General features: G+C 44.6%; 1 protein-coding gene across 13 annotated transcripts in view; it reads left to right on the forward strand.

Moving 5' to 3' along the window:
* The window catches only part of KIZ (kizuna centrosomal protein), a 41,866-nt gene that overhangs the window by 17,587 nt on the left and 2,198 nt on the right, over positions 1–22,081 (forward strand). For 10 of the 13 annotated variants that reach the window (XM_071738772.1, XM_071738775.1, XM_071738770.1 and 7 more), the window contains 5 exons: positions 1,489–1,617; positions 2,531–2,695; positions 4,003–4,153; positions 6,586–6,745; positions 15,373–15,472. In XM_071738772.1, coding sequence (XP_071594873.1) covers positions 1,489–1,617; positions 2,531–2,695; positions 4,003–4,153; positions 6,586–6,745; positions 15,373–15,472 — 705 coding nt within the window. Of the gene's footprint in view, positions 1–1,488; positions 1,618–2,530; positions 2,696–4,002; positions 4,154–6,585; positions 6,746–15,372; positions 15,473–21,632; positions 21,736–22,081 lie in introns of all 13 variants that reach the window. The other 3 variants (XR_011724854.1, XR_011724855.1, XM_071738776.1) reach the window with 3 other exon arrangements.

Here is a 22,081-nt window from a genome sequence, read left to right on the forward strand (position 1 = left end):
CCCAGCAGCTCCTGGTGAGCGGGGGGCTTGCTCCCCATCTCCCCTCCTGCCAGGTGAGGCCACCCCATAGCCCTGGTCCCTGGCTGCTTGTTGCTGCTCTGAGGAGCTGAACCAGAGGTGAAAGGCTCCGTGTCCTCTTTCCATTCCTGACAGCACCCAGCCCTTTCTTTAAGGGCTTAAACCCGGGAAGCAGGAGGGGGGGGAGAGGGTCTCGGGGAATTAGCGCAGAGAAAGATGATGACTATTTTAAGGCCTGTGCTGAGGGGGTGGAAAAAGGCAGAGCTTATGCCTGTGCTGCTTCAGCTGCATTGAAGAGGACTTAGCACAGATGGATTGTGCATTACAAAATGTAACACATAATTCAAGCTGTCAGCTTAATCAGACTGTTTCCAGGAAGCAACCTGTAAAAGAGAAGGACCTCTTGTTTGCTGACCTCTGATCCGTAGCCTGCTGCAGATTGTCATACATTTTGTTTTTCTTTATGTTGGTGTCCCTTCCTTCCCCTTCCCTTTTTATTATTGTATCCCTCTCAAGTGGCACCCTGGAAGGACCACCCAGCGGGAGGAAAACAATGGGAAACGAGCCGGCCTCTAAAATACAGGGTTTGTAAGACTGGGGGAAAAGAAAAAGCACTGTTTAACTGCATATGTGATCCCCCTGGTATTGTTTTGCTTATTAAATGTCTAGGAAACTCAACTAAATGCTCGGCAGCTCCCACTTAATTGTTCACTGTTGCCCCACAGTCCGATGGAAAACATGGCTTTCAGTGTGGCTTAATGTGTTAGCTGAAATACTGCAAGTTTTCACTCACAAGAGCTTTTCACTTGAGGGAGCACAAACCAAGCTTAACAGTATAAATATGTCAGTTTCTACACACGGGGGGGGAAAAAGAAAGGGAAAAAAAAAAAAAAAGAAAAAAAAAATAGTATTTTGCCTGTGGTGCTCTGGGGGTGCAGATGCAGCTGGGGGAGACCTGGCCTGGAAAGTCCCCAACAAAGCAAGAGCCGGGCTGGACCTGAATACCCATTTACACCTCTGTTCAAGGATTAGCCTGCTGTATTGTTTCAATGTTTAAATCCTAATTTGCATCATTATAGAGATGCAGCTTCATCAAAAGCCCTCTGAGGTCCCAGTTATGTCCCTGTACCTGTAGGTGGTCACCAGATTTATTCTGATTGTGGAGGTGAAGGAATTAAACTACTTGGGGCAGGGTAATACCAGTTCAGTGTCTCAGGCCCCATCTGATTTTTTTATTATTATTATTATTTTAATTATTATTTTTATTTATTTATTTTGGATGATTTGTTGGCTTATGTGGTTTTTTTTGTTTCTTTCATTTCTACAGAGCTCAAGCAGTGTACTTTTTGCTGTTGTTTACTTTGAAAAGCTAAAATGAGAGCTTTTTTCCAATGGACATGGTGAGAATGCATCTAAAATATCTGTTGTGACCCAGGGTCTCTTCAAGCCCTGTTTGCTGCCTGCCCACAGGGCCAGTGGGATGCTGTCAGGACTCTCCTGTGCACTGCAGCTGATAGAGGAGGTGGTGGTGAGGATGAGCCCCCAGCACCGGGTGCTGTACCAGCAGCTGGGGACCATGGGGACAGCAGAGCTGCTGAGGTTAGTGCCTTGTCCCTGCTGCTGCTCCTCTTCCCCTGTAGGAACCCCTTTGTTTTTGTTTGCTTACTGCCCTATGTCATGATTCTGGCTGTGATTGCTGACAGGCTCCTGATGGGGCTCAGGTGAGTGCTGGTGAGAGGCTGTTACCCAGCAGCTTTGCAGGAGCCTGCTGAGCCTGGAGCCAGGGGTGCTGCTCCTCTGGTGACAAATGGCCAGTGCAAAGTGCAATGGGCTCCTGCAAACAAATATTGCCAGTTGCTAAGAGGCCTTTTTCCCCTTCCACTGCTTTAGTGTCATCAGGGAGCTGAAATATGGCACTTAGAGGCACATACGTAAATTACTCTGACAAATACTCTTTTCCTAATTGTGGCAGTTTTTGCAGCCTTACTCCAGAGATCCCTTAGGTGAAGTAAATAGTTATTCCCAAGAAAGAGAGTATCCCCTTGGCTAGTAATGCTAGTATGAGTTACTGAGGTAGGCAGCAAAAAAACCCAGAAAAACAATTTTTCTTTGAGGCAAAAGAGCAAAAAGAATCACTAAACCCCACACCAGCACAATTTGGGGGCAGTGCCCTGGCTGTCCCTCTGCAGCACAGAATCTTCATTGCAAGAACTGGGAATGGCTTTGCAGTTTTATTTAAAATTATACATCACTCTCCATAAACTAGGATTCTCCTGAGCACTTGCTAGAGGATTTCTAGGGAATTAGGAGGAAGGGTTTCCAAACTGACCTGGCCCCTCCAGCCTGTCCTGTTCTGTCTTTTGCAGAGAGCATCACAGATGTTTGTCTCTCTGGGCTGTCCTGCTGGTTATCCCATTAACTAGGAGAAGTGTTACAGCTTCTGCCTGCACACCAGGGCTGGCTGACTGGGCCTTAAATAACTGTTGTATGTAATACCTGCTTTATTTTGTAGCTTTTGTAATCGGGCTGGCAGTCTGAAAGAAGATGACCTTGAAGCATGCGAAGCAGTCGTCCTTCATCAGCTTCAGGCTTTATTACAGAGCACACTGAATAGCTGCCACCTACCTGAGGAAACACTTGATGCTGGAGGCAGAGTGGTGGATGAAAAGCAAACCAGGTATCCAGACACAACTTGTGTGTGGGTGTGATTAACATTCCTTTCTTTCCTCCCCAACTCTGCTCTGCCTCTCTGGTGTAGAGAAGGCAGACCTGGGGCCAGCCCTCCCTTCACACTGGAAAATAAAGACATCTGAGTGCTGATCTTTAGGCATCTTGGCAGCAGCCGTGCAGCTCGAAATGAGAACATTAAGCAAATTAATTTATTTTCCTTCTCATTCACTGATGGTGAGTCTTGTTAAGCCAGGCAGCACTTGGGCCAGGTCCCCCTGTCTTGCCCATCATCTCCCACACAAGCTGCTCTGGTAGGGAAGGAAGCAATAACTTCAGGGACCTCTTATCCAGTAATTTCTGTGATCTTCAATGTGACTCTCAAGCATGTAAGGGTGGGGAATGTAATTTTGAGAAGCAAATAATTTTTCTGTGAAGCGGGAGATGCATATTGCATTTAAAAACAATAAACAGCAGCTATTCAAAAGCTTGTTTAGGTTCCTGTGTATATGTCACAAGGACAAGCGAGAATTGATTTAAGTGTTGTATTTTTTTTTTTAAGTCTCTTTAATAAATGAAAACAATTTCTACTCTTTCTTTCTTAGCTTCTGTCTAGACCTTCCTCCCTGTTAGAGGCTCAGCAGTGCTCAAGTGTTAGCAGGATTGGGGCACTTGTGAGTGCTGAAGGATGGTCTAGTTAACCATACCTGCTTCTTCTTTTGAGGCTGATGTGCCTGCAAGCACTGATACGTTGTTGTATTTCCTGAATGGTTTCTTAGGGACAAACACTTGTGGAGTTAATTGGAATTCAGTCCTCTGTTTGTGAAACCTCATTGGAGCATCTGGAAAAACAAACATCTTTAGCAAACAGGATCGCAGTAATTACTTTTTCTTTGGTAAAAGAAAAGGTGCTTTTGATAAAAAAATAATAAAAAGACTTCTAAAACAAAACAATAGAAAACGGTGAGGCTGGGGAAGTGGATACCAAGCAGAGTGCCTGCTGGAGAGTGGGGTCTGCTCAAGGCTGAGGCCAGGGTCTGCAGGAGAGGCTGAGTGTCTCCTGACTTCATGTCTGAGGACAGAGCCAGGGGACAGCTGTGGTGGTGATTGCCCCTGCCTGTCCTCCACACCTTGGCAGAAGTCACCAGTGACTTCTTCCATTTTCCACTTTGCACTCCTTGAAAGGAAGAACTGGGAATTAAGGGCAAAATGTGTGATGGCTTTTCCCACAGCATGTTGATCTGCTTGTCCATATCAGTGCACAGCCTGTCACCATGTGAGCCCTGTGCACTAATAGTGCCTGGCTTTGTGTCTCAGGACAGAGCAGCAGTGGGACCTGGACGTGCTGCGGGCTCAGCTGGGTGACCATGGCATCTTCCTGAGAAAGCACCAGGTCCAGCTGACAGAAGAAGTGGCAGAGATGTTTGAAAGGCTGCTGGTTTCTGGCAAGGAGGCAGAGGATGGCCAGGTTAGTGCTTGTATCTGATTATATCTGCATCAATGACACCCAGGGACTAATCTGCATCAGGAAGGAGAGACGGGCCCTGTGTCACTGTCATGATCTGGTGGGTGGGCTCTAAGGGGGGAGCAGCAGTCTGCACTCATTAATCAGCCTTGGAGACAGCTCTGAGGTGGGTAAGGAGAGAATACAGGTTCTTCAGGGGTCCTGAGGCAACCGTGGGCAGCTCTTTATCCCGCCAGGAAAACAGTCTCATTAAGGTCTCCAGGAGCATGTCTGCTTTTCACCCTTCAAACCAGTTATTTACTTAAACAAGTTCACAGTTGCTGTGGTGTGAATTTATCACAAGGCTTATATCATCTGTCTTTCTCTGTGGCTCAGTAGCTTTTTATCACGAATGATGCATTTAATTTTTTTTTTTAATAAAGCAGAGTTATGTTTGGTACACTGACTACGCAGAGCATTTTACAAATAGCATCATGTGCTCTTTTTTTAAAATATCAATGCAAAAGGTTCTCAACTAACTCTTTAAAAAAAAAAAAATACTGTTTGGTAGAGCTGCAAACCCAAGCAGCCAGCAGCACAGGGAGAGCAGGGCTCCCATCCCTGCTCCCTCCAGCTGCAGCTGTGCCTGGAGAGCTGGGACTCTGGCACTGGGAAGACCTCTTGGCTGCTTCTGTGCTGCCCCTGGGGTGGCAGCCAGGAGGTCTGCCAGGCAGGCTGCCAGTAATGAGTTGGCCCTGTGCACTGCTCAAAAAAACTTGCAAAGAAATGTTTTTCCTTGAGTTTTTGAAGAGAAATAAAAAAGCAGTTTGAGCTGCTTTGCCGTATTCTAGCTTTAATAGCATTTGAAGCAAATAATGAAGAGGTTACATCTTAGCTGTACACTTTCAGTTATAGCCAGGGTAACTTCTTTTTCTGTATGTGGATAAGTGATTTGTATTCTATCCTTAAAATGTTCAGGCAAGTAGAAGAGATGCACAAGAAAGGCATCACTGTGCCAGTGACAGATAAACAAATATCCTACATAAATTTATAATTGCATGTAAAGACTTTTACATAGAGCCCAATAACAGAAGCTTTAGGGGTAAATGTGTGCAGTAATAATCTGTTTATTGCTACATGATGCTGTGGCCCACATGTATGGATTTAACATTTATATTGCTTGTTAAGTGGATCCAGTCCTTTACTTGTAATGCCAGGGTGCATCCCCCATGTTATTTCCAAGCAGGTTGCATGGGACAGGATCAATATAAATTAGACAACCTGAATGCCTAGGAACAGTTCTTTTAACATAAAGATGTTTATAATGTGGTAGTGATCTGCACCTAAGGCTCTTCAATATTTATGACTCCAATGTTTGAATTTTTGTCCTGTGTTAATGACTTCTTTCTCTGAGGCCTTAAAGATGTTGAGAACTCCAGTGGAGGATGGTCCTGCACAGGCAGGCAGCAGGGTGGAGGTGCAGGAGGGGGCTGTGAGTTCTGACTGTACAAACCAACTCCATCCTTGTCAGCAGCTGTGGTCCACTGGGATTTGGTGGCTGCCAGTAGGAGGCCCAACTTCTCCTCCAGTGCCTTCAGCATCTCACCCATTCCAGTAGTCCCCAGAGTCAACCTGCCTGTCTTCTCACCTCTTACTGATACATTATGTTTGTCTTCTCTTCTCTTACTATAAGTTTTTCCCTTCTCAGGGTTCTCTCCTGTTACCCCAGTTAAGGGAATGGGGAATTGTTGTGTGGACACAGGCCAGCCACAGGGATCTGGTGTGGTAGGAACATGTTGTCCTGGGCAGTCTGTGGAAGCTGTGGGATCCAGGGCCCTTTCAGGCAGGTTACACTATGTAGGAGTGGCTCACACACCATGTTGATGTCTTTACACCCTGATGGAGATGGCAGCCACACCAAAGTTGCCTTGGTACCTGTGACTCTGAACACCAGGCTTTGGTTCTCTTGGTGAGAACCTTCCTTCTGCCTGGATTAATGATGGAATAACAGGGTTTAAAACCAGCCCCATGCCTGGCTTGGGCAAGCTGTGTGGCTGTTTCTCTGCCCTCAGGTTTGTTGTTTTCAGGGGCATTTTAGGCTGCAGGTGTTGTAAACAGCTGGAGAAGTTCCAGTCGGGTGCCCTGTGTTCGATGCACCCTCCTGTTTCTGCTTGCTCTGAATGTGTGAGGCAGGGAATACTGAGGGTTGGTTTTTGGGGTTTTTTTTGGTTGGCTTTTTTTTCAGAAAACCTAGTTATTAAAAGAATAATTCAAAGTTTGTGTTACTTCAAGGCAATTCCTGAGCCGGTGCTGATTTAACTCGGAGGTAATTTAACATCTAAGAGAAACACCCTGGAAACAGATTACACCCTGAAGTGTAGATTAGCCTAAATGTGTGTTGGAAAATGCTTGAGACAGAGGATAATGGGGCTATTTTTATTTTTGTAATGCTGCAGGCTCTACCCGTGTTGAGAGAGGCCCTTCCAGAAGAGTGTGGGGATAGGTCATCTATTCAGAGTAATGAATCATCTTGCAGCTTGCCATTGATCCCAGACACCAGCAGGGAAATAAAGCAGGCAAAACACCTTCCCCAGCTCACCAGCACAGGAGAACAAGGTAATGGGTGTGAAAAGGTCTGGCTGTGTGCTCAGTTACTGTCCTTCCCTGTGCAGGGGTATTTTCTGCCCAGATCTGCTGGGCACTGTACGAGAGCAACCGGTAAATTAATGTAGATTTGTAATGGACTTTGGGGAATATTCCTGAATATCTCAGTGTCACTTGTCATTCTTGTTACCTCTTAAAAAGAGTAATGCCTTTTGTGACGAGCTTTTCTTGCAGGAGTAGAAAAGCAAGCCTTGTGGCCATTAGGAAAAACAGATCTATAGGTGTGCATGTGTTTAAAAAATGTCCACTGTTTAGAAATCATGGCAGATATCTGTTACCTTTTACAACAAAGCTAAACTGCAGAATAAATTTTTCAAAAATAAAAGGGTTCATGCTGAGAAAGGTGTGTGATGATGTTTTAGAGCTCAGAAGGTGAACACATTTGTGGGGACCCAGTTAATTTCTTCAGATAAGAAAGTAATGCATTAGTCTGGCTTAATAACCAGCGAGGGCTCCTTGCTCGGTCTGCTCTCAGAGCTCCCCTTGCATCAAAGCCCGGAAGCCACAGGCAATTAGGTTGCAATGCTCTTTACACAGCACGTGCAAACAAACTGCTTTGGGCCTCCTAAATTCACTTTAGGACTTTTATCCACGGAGGAGACAGAGACTTTGATTTAAAGGAATTTTCTGCAGTGGGTGTGATATACGCGGCTGCTGTCGGGCTGCCGGAGGAGATCGCAGAGTTACTGCGGGTTGTCTGGTTCCTAAATCCCATTGGGTCTTAAATAATTTAAGACATTTGGTTCTCTTGTCCTTTTCTCTGACAGCTACAGAGAGGAAGGGTAGCCTGGGATGCGAGGGAAGTTCACAGTAGGTGCCTCTTTTAAGAACAGTAATGGATAGTTTAGATCAATAAGCAAGAGATAACAAAAGTGAGAAATTAAAGGGAATAGGGCTTAAAAGCAAACAAACCAGTCTGATCACTGCAACTTTGAAATGTGTTTCATTATGGTGTGTTCACATCCAGAAGTCACAAGCTGGTGTGAAGATGAGAGCAGGGAAGAAAGAGCAGTCAAAGATTCCTATTACAGGTGAAAGCTGTGGCTGCATATTAACCTCAGGTCCAGTATTGGACTTTATTATATAATCAAAACGTGGCAGGTCACTGCTTTGGGTCCACTAATAGCCAGTAAATTCAGCTACTACATACTGAGCACAAAGATTAAACACCAGATCATAAAGTCCACGCTTATGTTAACATAAACCAAGATGGAAAATAACAGCTCCTGTTTAATTCCTTATAATCATGTGAGACATTTAAACCGTGTGAATATCCTGTCATTTAGCCATCCAGGGCCCGTAATCAGTGTTACAGAGGTCAGTCTCCACGGGGAAGATCCAGTAATTATATGGCAAACTACAGATGTTTCTGATTTGGCTCTTTTCTTTTCTGGAGTAATTGAATGTGTATCATTAGAATAAGGGCAGGGAAAAGCCTCACTCGTGGGAAAGCCATGCCCTTGCCTCTGCCACAAAAGCTGCCTGCTCACACCAAATTTTTAGCAGTAAGTTTTTATCAAGAGGTGTCCAGATCCTCCTGCAGCAGGTGTCTGAGGTGTCCTCAGCATCCCCAGATGTCTCTGTGTTTTGGTCCTGGGGTAGCAGCAGTGCCTCAGTATTCAGGGCAGGGCTCTCTGCAATGAACCTTAATTTGCTTTTGCCTGATTTTGTAAAGTGGTGGGTTGCTTCCTTATAAATTTTGATGTTTGGCTAAATATTTATTTATGCAGGTGGGTATTCTGACAGAAAGGTGGGAGGGCATCTGCTTATGCAACCCTCACTGTTGCTTTTCTGCTCTTTTACAGCTTCAGAATAGCCTGATTTTCAGAGAGCAATTCATTTCTCTACTGAGGTTTTACTCTGCTGCTTTTTAAGCCTAATTTGCAGCTGAAATATAAAAATGTGATTTTTCTGTTCCTGAATTATACTTCAGCAATGATATTCCCATATTAGCCCAATAAAACTTAGATTTTTTTTTTTTTTTCTTTTCCTATAGAGTAGAATGCGTTCTTTTTTCCTGCTTCTTAAAATGTCCTTCAGTCACACGTGGCAGTTGATTTTAAAGCATGAGATTACACTGATTATCAAAGCAATTAAAAGCCACTTAAATCTCACTCGTGAAACAACACACTTCCATTGAAAATTAATCTAAAATTTTGCAAATCTTGGGACTGGTTCAATCTTGTTTGTGATTTAAGGGGATTCAAATTTGAGGATTGGGGTTGAAACTTCCTAAACTGCAGAGAATGCTGCCAAGAACAGTGTTGGGAGTGAAAGTGACTCAAACCAACTAATTCCATCACAATTACTATTTTATTTGATTTTTAGGGAGAATACCAGCTCTTGAGTCTGAATGTCTGTAGCTGTTAATGCTCTCGGTTTGCTTCTCCCCATGCTGAATTTTATGACTTAGTTCTGGTTTTAGCTATAATTCTGCATACCAGTGCACCAGGGAATGCTCTCCTGCAGTTTTTCCTGCAGGGGACCCCTACACCCTGTGGGGCTGATTCCTGTGTTAGATGTCAGCTGGTCAAAAGCCAAGCTGTGATGGGTTATGTCCCTTCCCTCCTCCTCATAGCTTGCTTACTGAATGGGGATTCAAATACTAATAATTCCCATTTGTACAAAAAGCTCTCCCAGCCTAAACACTGACACCTGTAAGGTCAGTTTAAAATCTGTGCTTTTCTGAGTCTGCTTTATTTACAGTTTTGGTGCAGCATGTTGCCAGCAGGCAGTGGTCACGTTGTGCAGGAGTGAGGCTTTTCACATCTCACTTGAAAGCCAAGTTGCTCCTTTCAGATGCAATTCATCCCCAGTCCAGGATCTTCTCTGGGCATCTTGTTCTCTGCTGGCTCCTCGCCCTTCCAGCCTTTTCCCTTGTTGCTCATCATTATTTGCTGGAGGCTGTGGCCCTGGAGCTCTGGAATTGTTCTGTGCCTGAAACAGAGGCAGCATCTCTGCCTTGTCTTTTGGGCTCAAAGGGCTTTTTTTGGGGGTTTCGCTTTGTGTTTGTAGAAGAGCTGATAAAGTGTCCATTCTATGCCTGACTGTTTTACTGTACAATTTTCCATTTTCCTGAGCTAAAAGGATACAAATTTTGTAGGTGTGGGTTTTTTTGTTTCTTTTTTTTTTCCTTTAGTACTTGGTGCATTCTTTAAGGGCTGTAAGTGTTGGACTGAAACATTGGAAGCCATGGACCTTTTGAGTTTTGATGGACTTCATTGTGAGAGCTGGGTGGATGTGTTTCTGAGCAGTCTTCTGTACTTTATGATTGATTCTGTAGTTTTAGTTTGTTTTTATTTTACTTCTGTTACAAGAAAAAAAGACAAACAAAAATACTTAAATATTTCTGGAATATTTACAGAATATTAGTGTTTTTTCTTTAGCACCTGTATGGGAGGAAGGAGATATGTGTGGCTTTGGGGAAAAGGTCTTTAGAGTGGTAGCTGAGCTGGTGCTGGATGTCCCTTTGACCCAGCCAGGGCTGACACCTGAGGCTGCTGGTGCAGGAGCTGATTCCACCTGGAGCTCAAGAGGCTTGGACTGAAGGATCTGATGAGCTCTTCCCACCCCTGCAGGACTCAGGAGCCTTTCCCACCTGTAGTCAACTCAGGGCATGGGGCCAAGGGAGCTTGGACCATAAAGATGATTTCTTTCCTAGAGCCCTGTGTAAAGCCATGTTGTGATAACTGACTTTAAAAGGATTATATTGGTGTATGGCCTCACCCAGAGGAGGCAGCTATTAAAAGCCATCTCATTTTCTACTGGGTTAGGTGAGGACAGAGGAGGATGTATGGATTCATTCTCATTTTCTTCATGGATGCTTTGCTTTTTATCATGGGGAGACATGTAAAAGAAATTGTTCAGCTTTTCTGCTTTTCCTGAGGTAGACAAATAATGGGATATTAAAAAGAACGGATAAAATCCATTATTTCTGGTTTTGCTGGATGACTGTTTGAGAGTCTCACTTATGAGTAGAAACTGCTGATTTTATTGAAGGGGCAGGTTTGTACCCTTCAGTGATGTCTTTTATTTAAATGTATGTTAAAGCTGTAAATGATTTGAATAAAAATGGCATTACTTCTCCACTCATCAGCCCTCATGTTCACATCTTGAGCATCACCTTCCAGCTGCTCTCCAGGTATAAAATCTCCAGTGTAGAAATAAGGAGGAAAAACCCTCTTAAGAAGAAATTTTAAAATAGCCCTTCTTATATATATCATAAGGGAACATGAAAGGCCACAGATTCAATCCTGGTTTCCTTTTTAGGTCACCTTTAATGAGCCAGTAATCCTGACAACACTTTTCCCACGCCCACCCATCCTTCTTGGTGAGGTCCTCTTTGAGCTTGAAGTTAAAGGGTTCCTGAGGTCCTGCTTGGAGTGCACTAATAAAGGCATTAATAAGAATGTCCAACTTTGCACATCATTTGATGCCAGCTCATTTGCAGCTGCTGCTAGGAAAAAAGTTGTGTCTGTACCTGATGAATTGCTGCTGTTGTGCCGTGACAGAACGACCTTAGGACAGTGTCAGGTTGTATGTTTAACTTAAATTAATCTGGATTGCCTGCTCCAATGGGTGATGTTTTACACTGCTCTTGAGTTTCTGAAAGACCTCAGAGTCTTATAGTTATGAGTTCTAGGGGAAAATTCATCTTTGGCCTTTAAACAGAGGCAGCAACTTCCAGAAGTTGCTCTCAGTGGATGGTTTGCTCCACATCCACGTGTCTGCTTCTGAGAGGGAAATGCCAGATGTAGGTGTCTTGTTATAGGAATATTTGTCCTTTCTGTTTGATCTACTTCTGGATACTGGTTACTGCAATGTCCTGCTTAGGTTTTAAATTGGAGATTTTTCCCATCTGCTTGTTCTCCAGAGAGCACATCCTTCTATTAGATTCACAGGTAGCCTTAATCTTCTCCTTCTATGCAAAATGTTTTGCTTTATCACCAAGGAAATGTATGTGAGAGCCCATATCCAGCTGGCACTCACCCCCTGCTCCTGAGGCAGAGTCCTGGGCAGGGTTTGGCTGTGTGCCTATCATCAAGTGCAGGAATTAGTGCTAAGGTGATGGGGGAGCTTGGTCAGGTTTGAGTTCCTCTGGGCAGGAACTGGTGTTTTTTTCTGGTTTGGTACAGGCTCTAGCAGCATGGCAGCCCAGACCTACCAGGGCTTGTGAAGGATGCAGTGGCTATTGCCAAGGTAACTGAAACCACACAGTTTGTAGGCTCAGCCCATCCTGGTAATGTTCCTTTCAAGGCATTGTTGACTTTGAAGTCCAGTGACAGCTGAAATACCTGAGCTGCTAATTCTTTTATTTGTGATAAAACCACACAGAGAAAGCAAAGTTTCTTCTGGTGTGGGCTCTCACTTGCATAGGGAGGGAACTGTGTCTGGGCTGAGTCTGGCAAAGCACTGGGGCTTTTGCCCTCCAACTACCTCTGTTTGCATATGGGATTATTGATTTTTATTGGGAAGAATCAATGAGAGCTCTTTATAGCTTTGAGTGGCATCCATAGTGCTCGGGTAGATCCTGCACTACTCACACAGCTTGCTTTACCAGCTTTGATTCTTAGGCTCAAGAGCTACCTGTGAGCACAGAGCTGCTGCTCTTCTCCCAGTCTGCCAGCAGCCTTGTGAATTTTTCCCCACTGGCCAACTTAAGCACTTGGAGACTGGAGAAGGATAATTTGGTGCCTGCAGGTGGATCCCTATGTTGGACTGTGGCTGCAGGGAAGGGCTTTAAGGCTGGCTTTGATGTTTAAGTGTGGGTGTCCTCCTCTGTCAGAGAGGTGATACCCTCAGCAGGATACAAATCTTGCAAGTGCAAGACCAAGAGCTTTCTTACCTCTTCATTTGCAGAAATTTATCCCATATCACTTTTTTTAGCCACTGAGAGGTTTGACTGTAAATTGATAGGTGCTGCAACCTAGGCCACAGGGGGAATGCGTGGAGAAAACCTCCTTGGTTCTGTGCTGGTACAGGATGTTCTGGGTTAAATATTGCTTTAACTGTTTGGCAGAACAAAATAGCAGTGGTTTATTATGCAATGATGACCTTTTTTTTTCCTGGAATTGTTGACTAGTGAAGCAAACTACACCCATTTTGTTCAGAACAGAACTGTCAAAGCTCCTTTGACCTATGCTGACTGCACAGTTAAATCAAAGTTGAGAAGTGAGGAGGTTTTTTAATTATTATTTGTGTCATGGATCCTAGTTCTGAGTGGAGGGAGCAATGCCTAGGGAAAAGGCATCAGGAGAGCTGTTTCATCTGGGACACTCCAGCTCCTGTTCTGCTGCAGTATTGTTCAAACTATTGCATTAAGAACTTCCCATCATGGACAACCCACTCCAAGTTTAGAGACAGCTTTATCAGCCTTGCTCTACTGTGTCAGTGCAGCACAGGGTGGCTTTTAGACAATTAAATGCTCTAAGTACCCTCAGGGCAGCTTCACCCCTGCCTTGCTCCTGGGGTGTCTGTGGACACCTGAGCTGGTGCTGTGGGTGCCAGCCCTTCCAGAGACCTCTTGGGATGAGCACACCAAGCAGCTGGCATCTGGCTCTGCCTGCTGGAGCAAGGTTACCAGCCTGGATGGGATGGGAGAGGAGCTTTTTAGCCAGGCTGAGCATGGCCCAGGGGCATTAGGAGGATGCTCTCAGGAGCTGCTGCTCTCCAGCAGTGCTGTCACAGCCTGCAGCACTCCTCTCACCTCTGCTTCTGCTTCCCAGCCCTGCTGCTCCCTGCTGAACCATTTCTGTGGTTATCCAAGGGCTTTTGTCTAAGCATTTCTGGTCATCTAAACCCATTTTTCCCCCCCCTTCTTGTCCAGTCGTGTTGTGCTGTGTGTGTCCCAGGTCACTGTGCCCCTGGCTGTCCCCAGCCTGCAGGCAGGAGGGTCAGCACTGCCAGCTCAGTGCTTCAGGTAAAACAAACCACAGAAACACCCCCCTGGAATTAAAGTGTCCTTCTGATCAAAGTTCCTCAAACCTATCAGTTTTATGAAGGAAACAGACTGACCTACATATGGGTTTTGTGGCAGAATTCCATTCTGCTGCGTGCCCAAGGGTTTTCTCCCCTGGCAGCATCCCAGGTGAATGATGTCCAGCAGGGAGAGCTGGTGGGCTTGGGAGCTCCCAGAAGGGTCTCCCAGTTGTAGGGGATGTGGGAGGTAAGCACAAGGGTGCTTGAGGAGGAGGACTGGACTAATTGGCAAGGCAGTCTGGTGTAATGAAGGCAGAAGTGGGGATTGATAGCCCAGCATTGTATTATAATTGGCAGGTAGGGCAAAGCTGGGCTCTGAAGGGTCTAAAAGGTGAAGAACAAGTAGTTTGTGTTGGTGTTTGATGTAGTGAAGAAAGGGGAGTGAGAGCAGGCAGGGAGAGCTTGGGGGGAATGGTCTGAGGCTGGTGTGCCATGCAAAGGACAGGAGAGCCCCAGGGTGGGTTCTGGGGGAGCTGGCACAGAGCTGGGCTTGGGAGGGGCAACTGGAAAGGCTTGGTGGGTGCAGATGGGTGTCTGAACGCACCATGGGAGGGCACAGGGGGTCCTCTTTTTTCTCTTCCCCCCCTCCCCTCCTCATTCCTGGTTTCTTTCTTCCTCCACGTGTTCTCTGGGGCTGTCTGAAAGTAGGAGTGGCTGAGATGTACAGAAATACTGAACTGTCCTGGGTTGGAATGAAGCTGGTAACAATCAGGGCTTGTTTATCATTTCAGTGCTATATATATATATGCAAAGTAGCCTTTTAAAGTGGGATTTGTACTTGAGCATCGTGTTCTTTGGAAATGAGTACAAAGATGAGCAATTGTACAATTCCAGTGAATGAATCCATTTACCTCTTTTTTTTTTTTTTTTTCTTCTTCTTTTAAATCAATCTCTGCAGAATGGAAATGAGATACACAGGGCAGGGGGGAAAGGAAAGAAAGGAAAGCATGGATAAAAGATTTTGAAATAGTTGGTTGTTGGGATTTTTGACTTGAAAAGCCAAAGATTTGTGTCTCGCAAACAGAAATTTGTCTCAAAAGCTCTAGCACAAGAAAATAGTTAAAAATGTTGATATATCAAATATTACTAAGAGAACTGTAACTATCCAAAATAATCTGTGTTAAAGGGGAAGGAGAATAAAAATAACCATGCCTTCCTGATTAACACAAGTAAATGAGAACTTGGGGATTAAAAAAAAAAAAAAAAAAGAAAAAAAAAGAGTAAAAAGATCCTGGAAATCCTTTAGGCTTTGCTTAAAGATGCCATGATGCAATACAGCTCTTGAGAGGAGCTCAGTGTTCACTCTTTTTTCTGAAATAAGGTAAAATACTCAAATTTCACTATTCACAAGAAATCATCATCAAAGAACTGAACTGATAGCAAGGGAGTCTTGTTTTCTGTGTTAAGTGATTCCCACTGAAGCACGAGCAGACAGTCCTGAGGCAGATGCCAGGACTGGGGGTACGTGCTCCTCTCTTGGCTTTGCCATCAAACCAACGTGGCTGTTATGTGCATCTGCTTGGAAATACAATTGTTTGCCAGGGACTGCATGCTGCTCCGTGGTTATTTGAAAATTTATATTTCGTGGTTTTACTTAACAGGTGAGGATATTGGCAACAATAGCTCCAAAACAAAAGAAAGCCTGGAAATGCATTTGGAAAGTAGTTCTTCATCAAACGAAAGAAGTCTTCCCCTCTCAAGGTAAAGTTATTAAATCCTTTAACATTTTAAATGCTTTTGTAGAGTGAGAAATGCCGACAGATTATTTTATTTTTCACTTGGTCTCATGTTAAGGTTCATGTTTATGTTTATCTAATAAAACATATTAAACTTGGTACACCTTAGAAATTATTGTGCCAAAGCCAAGTATTGTTTTGCAGCTGTTGTTTTCTCATTTTAAGACTCAATTGACATCTCAGTGAACCACAAATTAGTGTGTACAGCTGCTCTCAGTAGGGCTACTCAGGGGCCAGACAATGGGAGTTGTCAGGGGAGGGGCAGGCATAAAACATAAAGTCTTCAAGAAATAAACTGGTGGGTTTCTTCTCCCTGTGTGTGAGACGTAAACTGGATACTACTTTGCTTGTGTGGGGGGCTTGGAGGTGGTGTTTGCATTTGATGCTGGGGTGGTTGTAGCAGCCCCTTCTTGCTTGCAGGCTGAGTGTGTTTCATTGCCTCACATGGGTGCAGTTTGTTCTTTTTGCCTTTTTTGTATTAAAAAAAAAAAAAAAAAGTTGGATTGTGTGTGGGTTGGTTTTGCTTTTTTTAACCTGCAGCAGCTCCCTTTGGGTCCCTGAGCATTCTGCTGGGTGTTCCTTGTGCTCTTCACTGGCATGGAATGGTCATTGAAGAGCAGCAATTAAATTAGTGGTGAAGAAGCAGCAGAAATGGGATCCACCAGGGCCATCTCATGCAGTGCTGCTGGGCTTTAGGTCCTTATCAGCCCAGCAAGTGGGTGCTGCTGCCACAGAGCTCTGAGCACTGCCAGGGACAGCACTCAGGGAGAGGCTTCTCAGCGTTTTGATGGGGGTTTAACTCCTCCTCTTGGTACAGGATTGCTCTCTCCTCCTGTAGCTTTCCTTAGGCTGCTGTTGATGAGGTCAGTTTTGATACCAGACTATCCCAGTTCTGCATTTTCTGTTAAAATTGTAGGATTTCTGTAAGTCTTCAAGTGCAATCAATAAAGACAGCCCATATTACAGTTCTGATGAGTGGCATTCCTGCTTTTCTTTAGGATTAATTCTTAGTCTTGCACTCAAACTATTGGTTTTTTTCCTCTCTGAATTTTCTGGAACTTTGCTTGAGAATGATGTTCCAAATCATTCTGCCTACTGCTATGAAATACAAGGGTGCTTCTATAGAGCAGTTTTTACATGTTATATTTTATTTGTTTACTGAAGCCCAGCACAGCAGGAAAAGATGAATCGAGCCCTAAAGAACTTACTTGCAGGATCACAGCTGACCAAAATACATAGAATTTTAAATTAAACACTTTTTTTTATTTAAAACAAAGTCTCCAAACGTTTTTCCCTCTTGAATGTTACAGTGCTTGCTGATGTGTTTGGTGACTTCAGATGCTGTTCATGGGGCATATGGGTTTTTTGCTCTTTTTTTTTTCTTTTTCTGAAATTATTTTACAGTAGAAAATCATTCACTCTGCCCTGTGATTTCACACCTTTCAGTGCTGAGAAGCAAGGCCATGAGACACAATGCTGCTGCATTTGAAAAAGAGAGAATCTTTTACAAGGGCTTAAAGTCAGTTTCCTAAAACAGTGAAAAATAACCCAGCCCTCTAACCTTGAAGTTTAGTCAGGGCTTGGGGACATCGGGCACCTGTGAGTAGTGGGAAGGGGAGGGAGAGGGAGAGGGTGGCTCGGCCAGGACACAGTTGCAGTTTTTTCCTGGCTCCCATTTAGGCTCTCACTTACTGCAGTCACTTCTGGGGCTTTATTGCTTTCACAAGTGGTCTCAAAACCCACTACTTGAGAATAAACGTAACTGCGTTGTGCGGCCGTGGCACTTTTATAAATTCTTCTTTGCTCCGTTTTGTCACTGAGCTGATGAGTGACCTCGCCAAAGACCCTGCTGGACCTAAATAAAAAAAAATAAAAAAAAGGGCTTCCTCTGATGTCCTCCAGGCAATAATTATGATGTGCCAGTTAAGCCCAAACTACAGCTGAGGGATTTTACTTTAAAGCAGAGGCTCGGGCGCAAAAATGCATTTATAGCTCTTTGTCTGGCACCTCATTATGTGTGGGCCTGATTCATTAAGTAATTGGTTTGCAGTTGTTTACATGAGTATTAAGGCTTTCTATTCAGCAGCCTTTGAGAGATACATTGTGCAAATGTTGCATGTTATGAATGCCGAATGAGGGGCAGGGGACCGGTCCTATTGGCTAAACACTGCGCTCTGTTGAAAAGCAAGAGAAAGAGATTGGGTGCTGCTTTGCATAGCAATGACTTTCTTAATAAGCTTTACAGATTAATACACACAAGCTATAAAAGATGCAAAGAGATACTCTTAGCACATTTATACATGCTCATTTCACTATTATGGTACTGGAGACGGGAAGAATTGAGGGCTTTCATATTCGGTTTTTCAGTGCATGTCTTCAGTGCATGAGACTTAATAGAATCTGATGTTTATTGTATTATAAATCACGGGGAAGTAGGCAGATCTGCAACAGTTTATTATTAAAGATTCTTTCAATGTAAATCTTTTTCTGCCATTGTATTTCCTACAGCAAAATCATTTTGTGGTTGAGTGGGGATGAAAGGCATAATGTACGAAGGAGTGAGTCTTAATAGGAAGCTGCTCTCAGAGTAAAGACCACTTGTTCCCTTTTGTTCAGGGGTGCATGCCAGAGCTTCCTCTTCTCCCACAAACACTGTCCTGCTCTACCTTCAGCTATAAAACTACTTTTCCTGGGCTTTTTTTACTTCACCCAGGGAGTGTTTACACACCCAGAGGTGATGCTTTCCTGTGAAGTTGGTGTTTCTCAGCAGAGAAGAGCCCCTTGTGTTACACAGCTCCTGGGAGGACAAGGTACCAGAAGTCAGGAGTGAGCCTGTGGGTGCAGGCACCGTGTGTGGCATCTCCTGGGGCTGGGCTGGGAGGTCCCTTGCTGCTCCTGGAGAGTTCCCGACGGATTTACTTGTTTGTTTGTTTGTTTGTTTATTTGGATGCAAGCTGTTCACTTCTCTCTGACTTGTTTGCGCTGTCTCGCTGCAAAATAATCTGGAGATTAAAGGTGCATTAATGACTGAGAGCCACGGGACAGTTTTAATTTGTCAGGGCATAAACACGGTGTAAAGTATTTTAAACTTTGATTAATCTGTCTTCTGGAAGTAATCCCACCCGGTCTCTGAGGGCTGTTTTTCAGTCAGAAGCCGCCTTTACCAAACACAGATGTAATGACATGCAAATAAAAGTTGGCAGATTATAACTCATCCCCTTAATGACTCTCGGGGGCGATGCTGAACACGGGATGGCCATCGGGGGGCACTCGGGCTCTGTGCATCCCCTGCACCCGCCCTCCAGAACCAGCCCCGAGGCTGCTGGGCTGCCTGAGGCTCTGCGGGGGAACTCCTGAGGTTCGGGGTGGGGACGGCTCAGGAGATGCATTTATTTACCAAGAATTCCAGTAGGAGCCTCTTTCCGGGTCCTGAGAGATGCCCCAGGAACCAGCCCCTGTCTCATCCTCCTGCCCTGCTGTCAGGTCACTGCTGGAAGGTGCTGGCTGTCAATTCAAGTGCAATTTTATTTTTTTTTTTTTCTGGTGCTGCAGCTAACTCTGTGAGCTTCGTGTCCTAAATGTGAACATCCAGTTATTGCAGAAATGCTGATTGTAGTGGTGATGCTTTGTGGATGTTGGTGAGGAATGGTTTGTGGGAAGCAGCAACAGAGGTTGGAAGGGGCATTAAAGGCCATCAGGACCCAACCCCCCTGCACCTGTCTAAACACCTTGCCTTTGTAGCAGAGAGGAAATTGAGTTTATTTTTGAGGTGATACCCTGTGCTGTTGCAACAGAGCTTCACCACAGTGCTTTGTGTTGGCTGTTTCTCTAGGCAAGATTGTTGTTTTTTTCCTTCAGTATGAATATCTGAACAGAGAACTGTCTTAAACATAGCTCAAGACAGACCTTTGTATTCTAAAATAAAGCTCATCCCATTTGCAGCACAATAACTTAAGTTCAGTATTATTACTTCCGTTTGGCATGGTGAATGGATTTGTTGGTTTACACTGACTTTCCAGGGCAGGGAATACTCGTGTGATGCCCAGTCTCTAGTAAATGCTCAGCAGGAGATGCTGGAGCTGTCAGGCTTCTGCAGGAGCCAGCAGGAAAGTGTGAGGTTGGAGTGGGGATACCTGGCTGAGCTCATCACAGCTGGGGCACTGCCACTGCTTGTCTAATAAAACCTGGCATTTGAGTGATGTTTTGGTTTTGTTTGTTTGTTGGGGTCTTTTTATTGCTACTTGAGTTTTTATATTGGTTTGGGGTTTTTTTATAATTGAGTAGTTTTCCTAATGTTTTTGTTGTTTGCTTTGTTTTGGGGGGGGTTTTTTGGCAAATACTTTTTTTACTTGGCTTTTGGTGTGTCTTTTTTCACTTGACACTGAAGCATAGAGGTTCAACAGGTGCTACAGCAAAAAAATAGCCTAAATCAAACATTTTCTGCTGATTTTGAGTGAGCAGCCTCTATTAACTTTGCTTCTGTTGATCTGGTATTTTCCTCTTAAAATTAATTTTCTGTACAGAGGGAAAATTATTTTCTCGGAGCTTTTTCATTTCTTATTGTTGCAGCATCTTCAATACAAAAAGCCTGTTTCATCAGAGCAAAGGAGAGATTAAAAGGCCCTTTGAAGTTAAACTGGTTTGGGTTTTTTCTTTGTTAGAGCCTGGGTTCAGTTTGGAATTATTTTAGGGAAGGAGCAAATGTGTAAATGGATATGGAAGGGTCACGGCAGGGGATTAGTCGAGGCAGTGGATCTGGTCTTGCTTCATTTATACTCCTAAAATTTCTCTGTGGAGGTCTGTGTGGTTATTGTGTGCTCAGGGTGCCCAGTGGTAACTTTCATCACTGAATTTGCCGATGTCTGAAGACGGATGTTTTGCAGTGCAGAGGTCTCCTTGCATCTTATCAGCCTTGACTAACACTTCAGACATAATTCAGAATTTTTTTTCACTGTTACAAAGCTGTCTTGCAGCATTTGCCAGGCTCGGTGGGGCTGTGATTTCTGATCAGGCCTTTCTGATGTCCTCGCTCCATTTTCCCCATCTCCCAGGCCGACAGCTTTGGTGCCAAACCTCTGCTTGGATCCTTTTCCACATCTCTTTTTCTCCAGGGGCTGCTGTGTCACATAACACTCAGCTCCTGCTGTGCAGCTCTGCTGCTCTGGGAGCAAATCCAGTTCTCCACGTGGGGGATTAGCCCCGGGAGGAGGAAGCCCAGCAAATGGATGGGTTTGGGTAGAACACAAACATCTGTATGTCCCCCATCTCTGGTCAGCATTGACCTTTTTCTTAACAGGAAGCTGGGGGAAAAAGAAGGAAGGGTTTCAGGCCTTCTGACAGCCATGATTGTCCTTGTCCACCACAGCTTCTCCACGAGTCCCCTGGCCTCCAGCTGCTCCTGGAGGATCTCATGGTGCTCTGAGTAGTGCCTGAGGACCAATCTGCCCGAGATCTGGGTGGTCCTGTCCTCCACTGGTTCTGCTGGGTCCATGTTGTGTGTGGTGGTCCCAGGCACGACAGCAGCTCCAAATGACCAGGTTTTATCTGGGCTTCAGCTGTGGAGAGCAGTCAGCAGCAGCTCTCCTGGCATGGCTTCCCGTCCCCACCACAGGAGATGGAGCAGGCAGGAGCCGGCAGCTCCCTGAGATGGTTTCCCTCAACTACTTGAGGATAAAATGGTTCTTTAGCAGCCTGCCACACAAGTCACCTCTCCACGTGGAGCTCAGCAACAAGTGGTGCTCGGGGGAAAATGCTACAGCCTCCTGAGAATGTTTGGGCTGAGCCTGGGGAAGGTGGAGAACCTGGGGAATGCTGAGGGCTGTGGAGCCTCACCAGAGCCAGCAAGAGTTCATGGCCCTCAGCAGATTGCAGGGCTTGAGCCAGAGGCTCTGGCTTAAAATACTGGAAACTTCTGAGTAAATGTATGTGAAGAAGTGTCAGTGTGCTGCACCATGGAGATGTTTGGGTGGATGCTTGGAGGTGAACTTGGGAAGTGTGTTACTCATTTGTCACTGTGAATGCTCTGCTAACACCACTACTTGTTACTAGTGCTTACGCCTTAGTTTGGCACCTTGGTTGAACTTTGATTGCTTAATAATCTGGGATTTTTTTGTGTATCTGCACAGAGGGAGGCTGTGTGCTAATGGCAGTCACAGATTGCAGAGGAGGAATAGCATTTAACCAGTCTGAGCTTGCTCTGATTTAAAAGGAAAAGCTTCTGTAACACAGGTAGCTGTAACATGATGAAACTCCCCCTGCTCTGAGCTCACCTTTCCAGCTGCAATCCCACATTCTGACTGAATGCAGTGGTACAAGACAAGTAGTGAATCATCTCTGGTTTGGGTTTTTTGGTTTTTTTTTTTTTTTTTTTTTTTTTTTTTTTGTATCTCCACCACAAGTGCTTCTACAACAGCAGTTAGAAAAAATATTCTAACTCGCTGCTTTAAGCAGGTCTGTAGTAGCAGTTGTGTATTATGCCATATCTTCACATGAAATACAGCAGCAAATTGTAAGACATTTTTGACAGCTCACTGAGCCCTGTTTTGACTGCAGCAACAGCTCCAAATTGCAGCTT

The sequence above is a fragment of the Heliangelus exortis genome, chromosome 3 (assembly GCF_036169615.1).
Source record: "Heliangelus exortis chromosome 3, bHelExo1.hap1, whole genome shotgun sequence".
Classification (NCBI taxonomy): Eukaryota; Metazoa; Chordata; class Aves; order Apodiformes; family Trochilidae; genus Heliangelus; species Heliangelus exortis.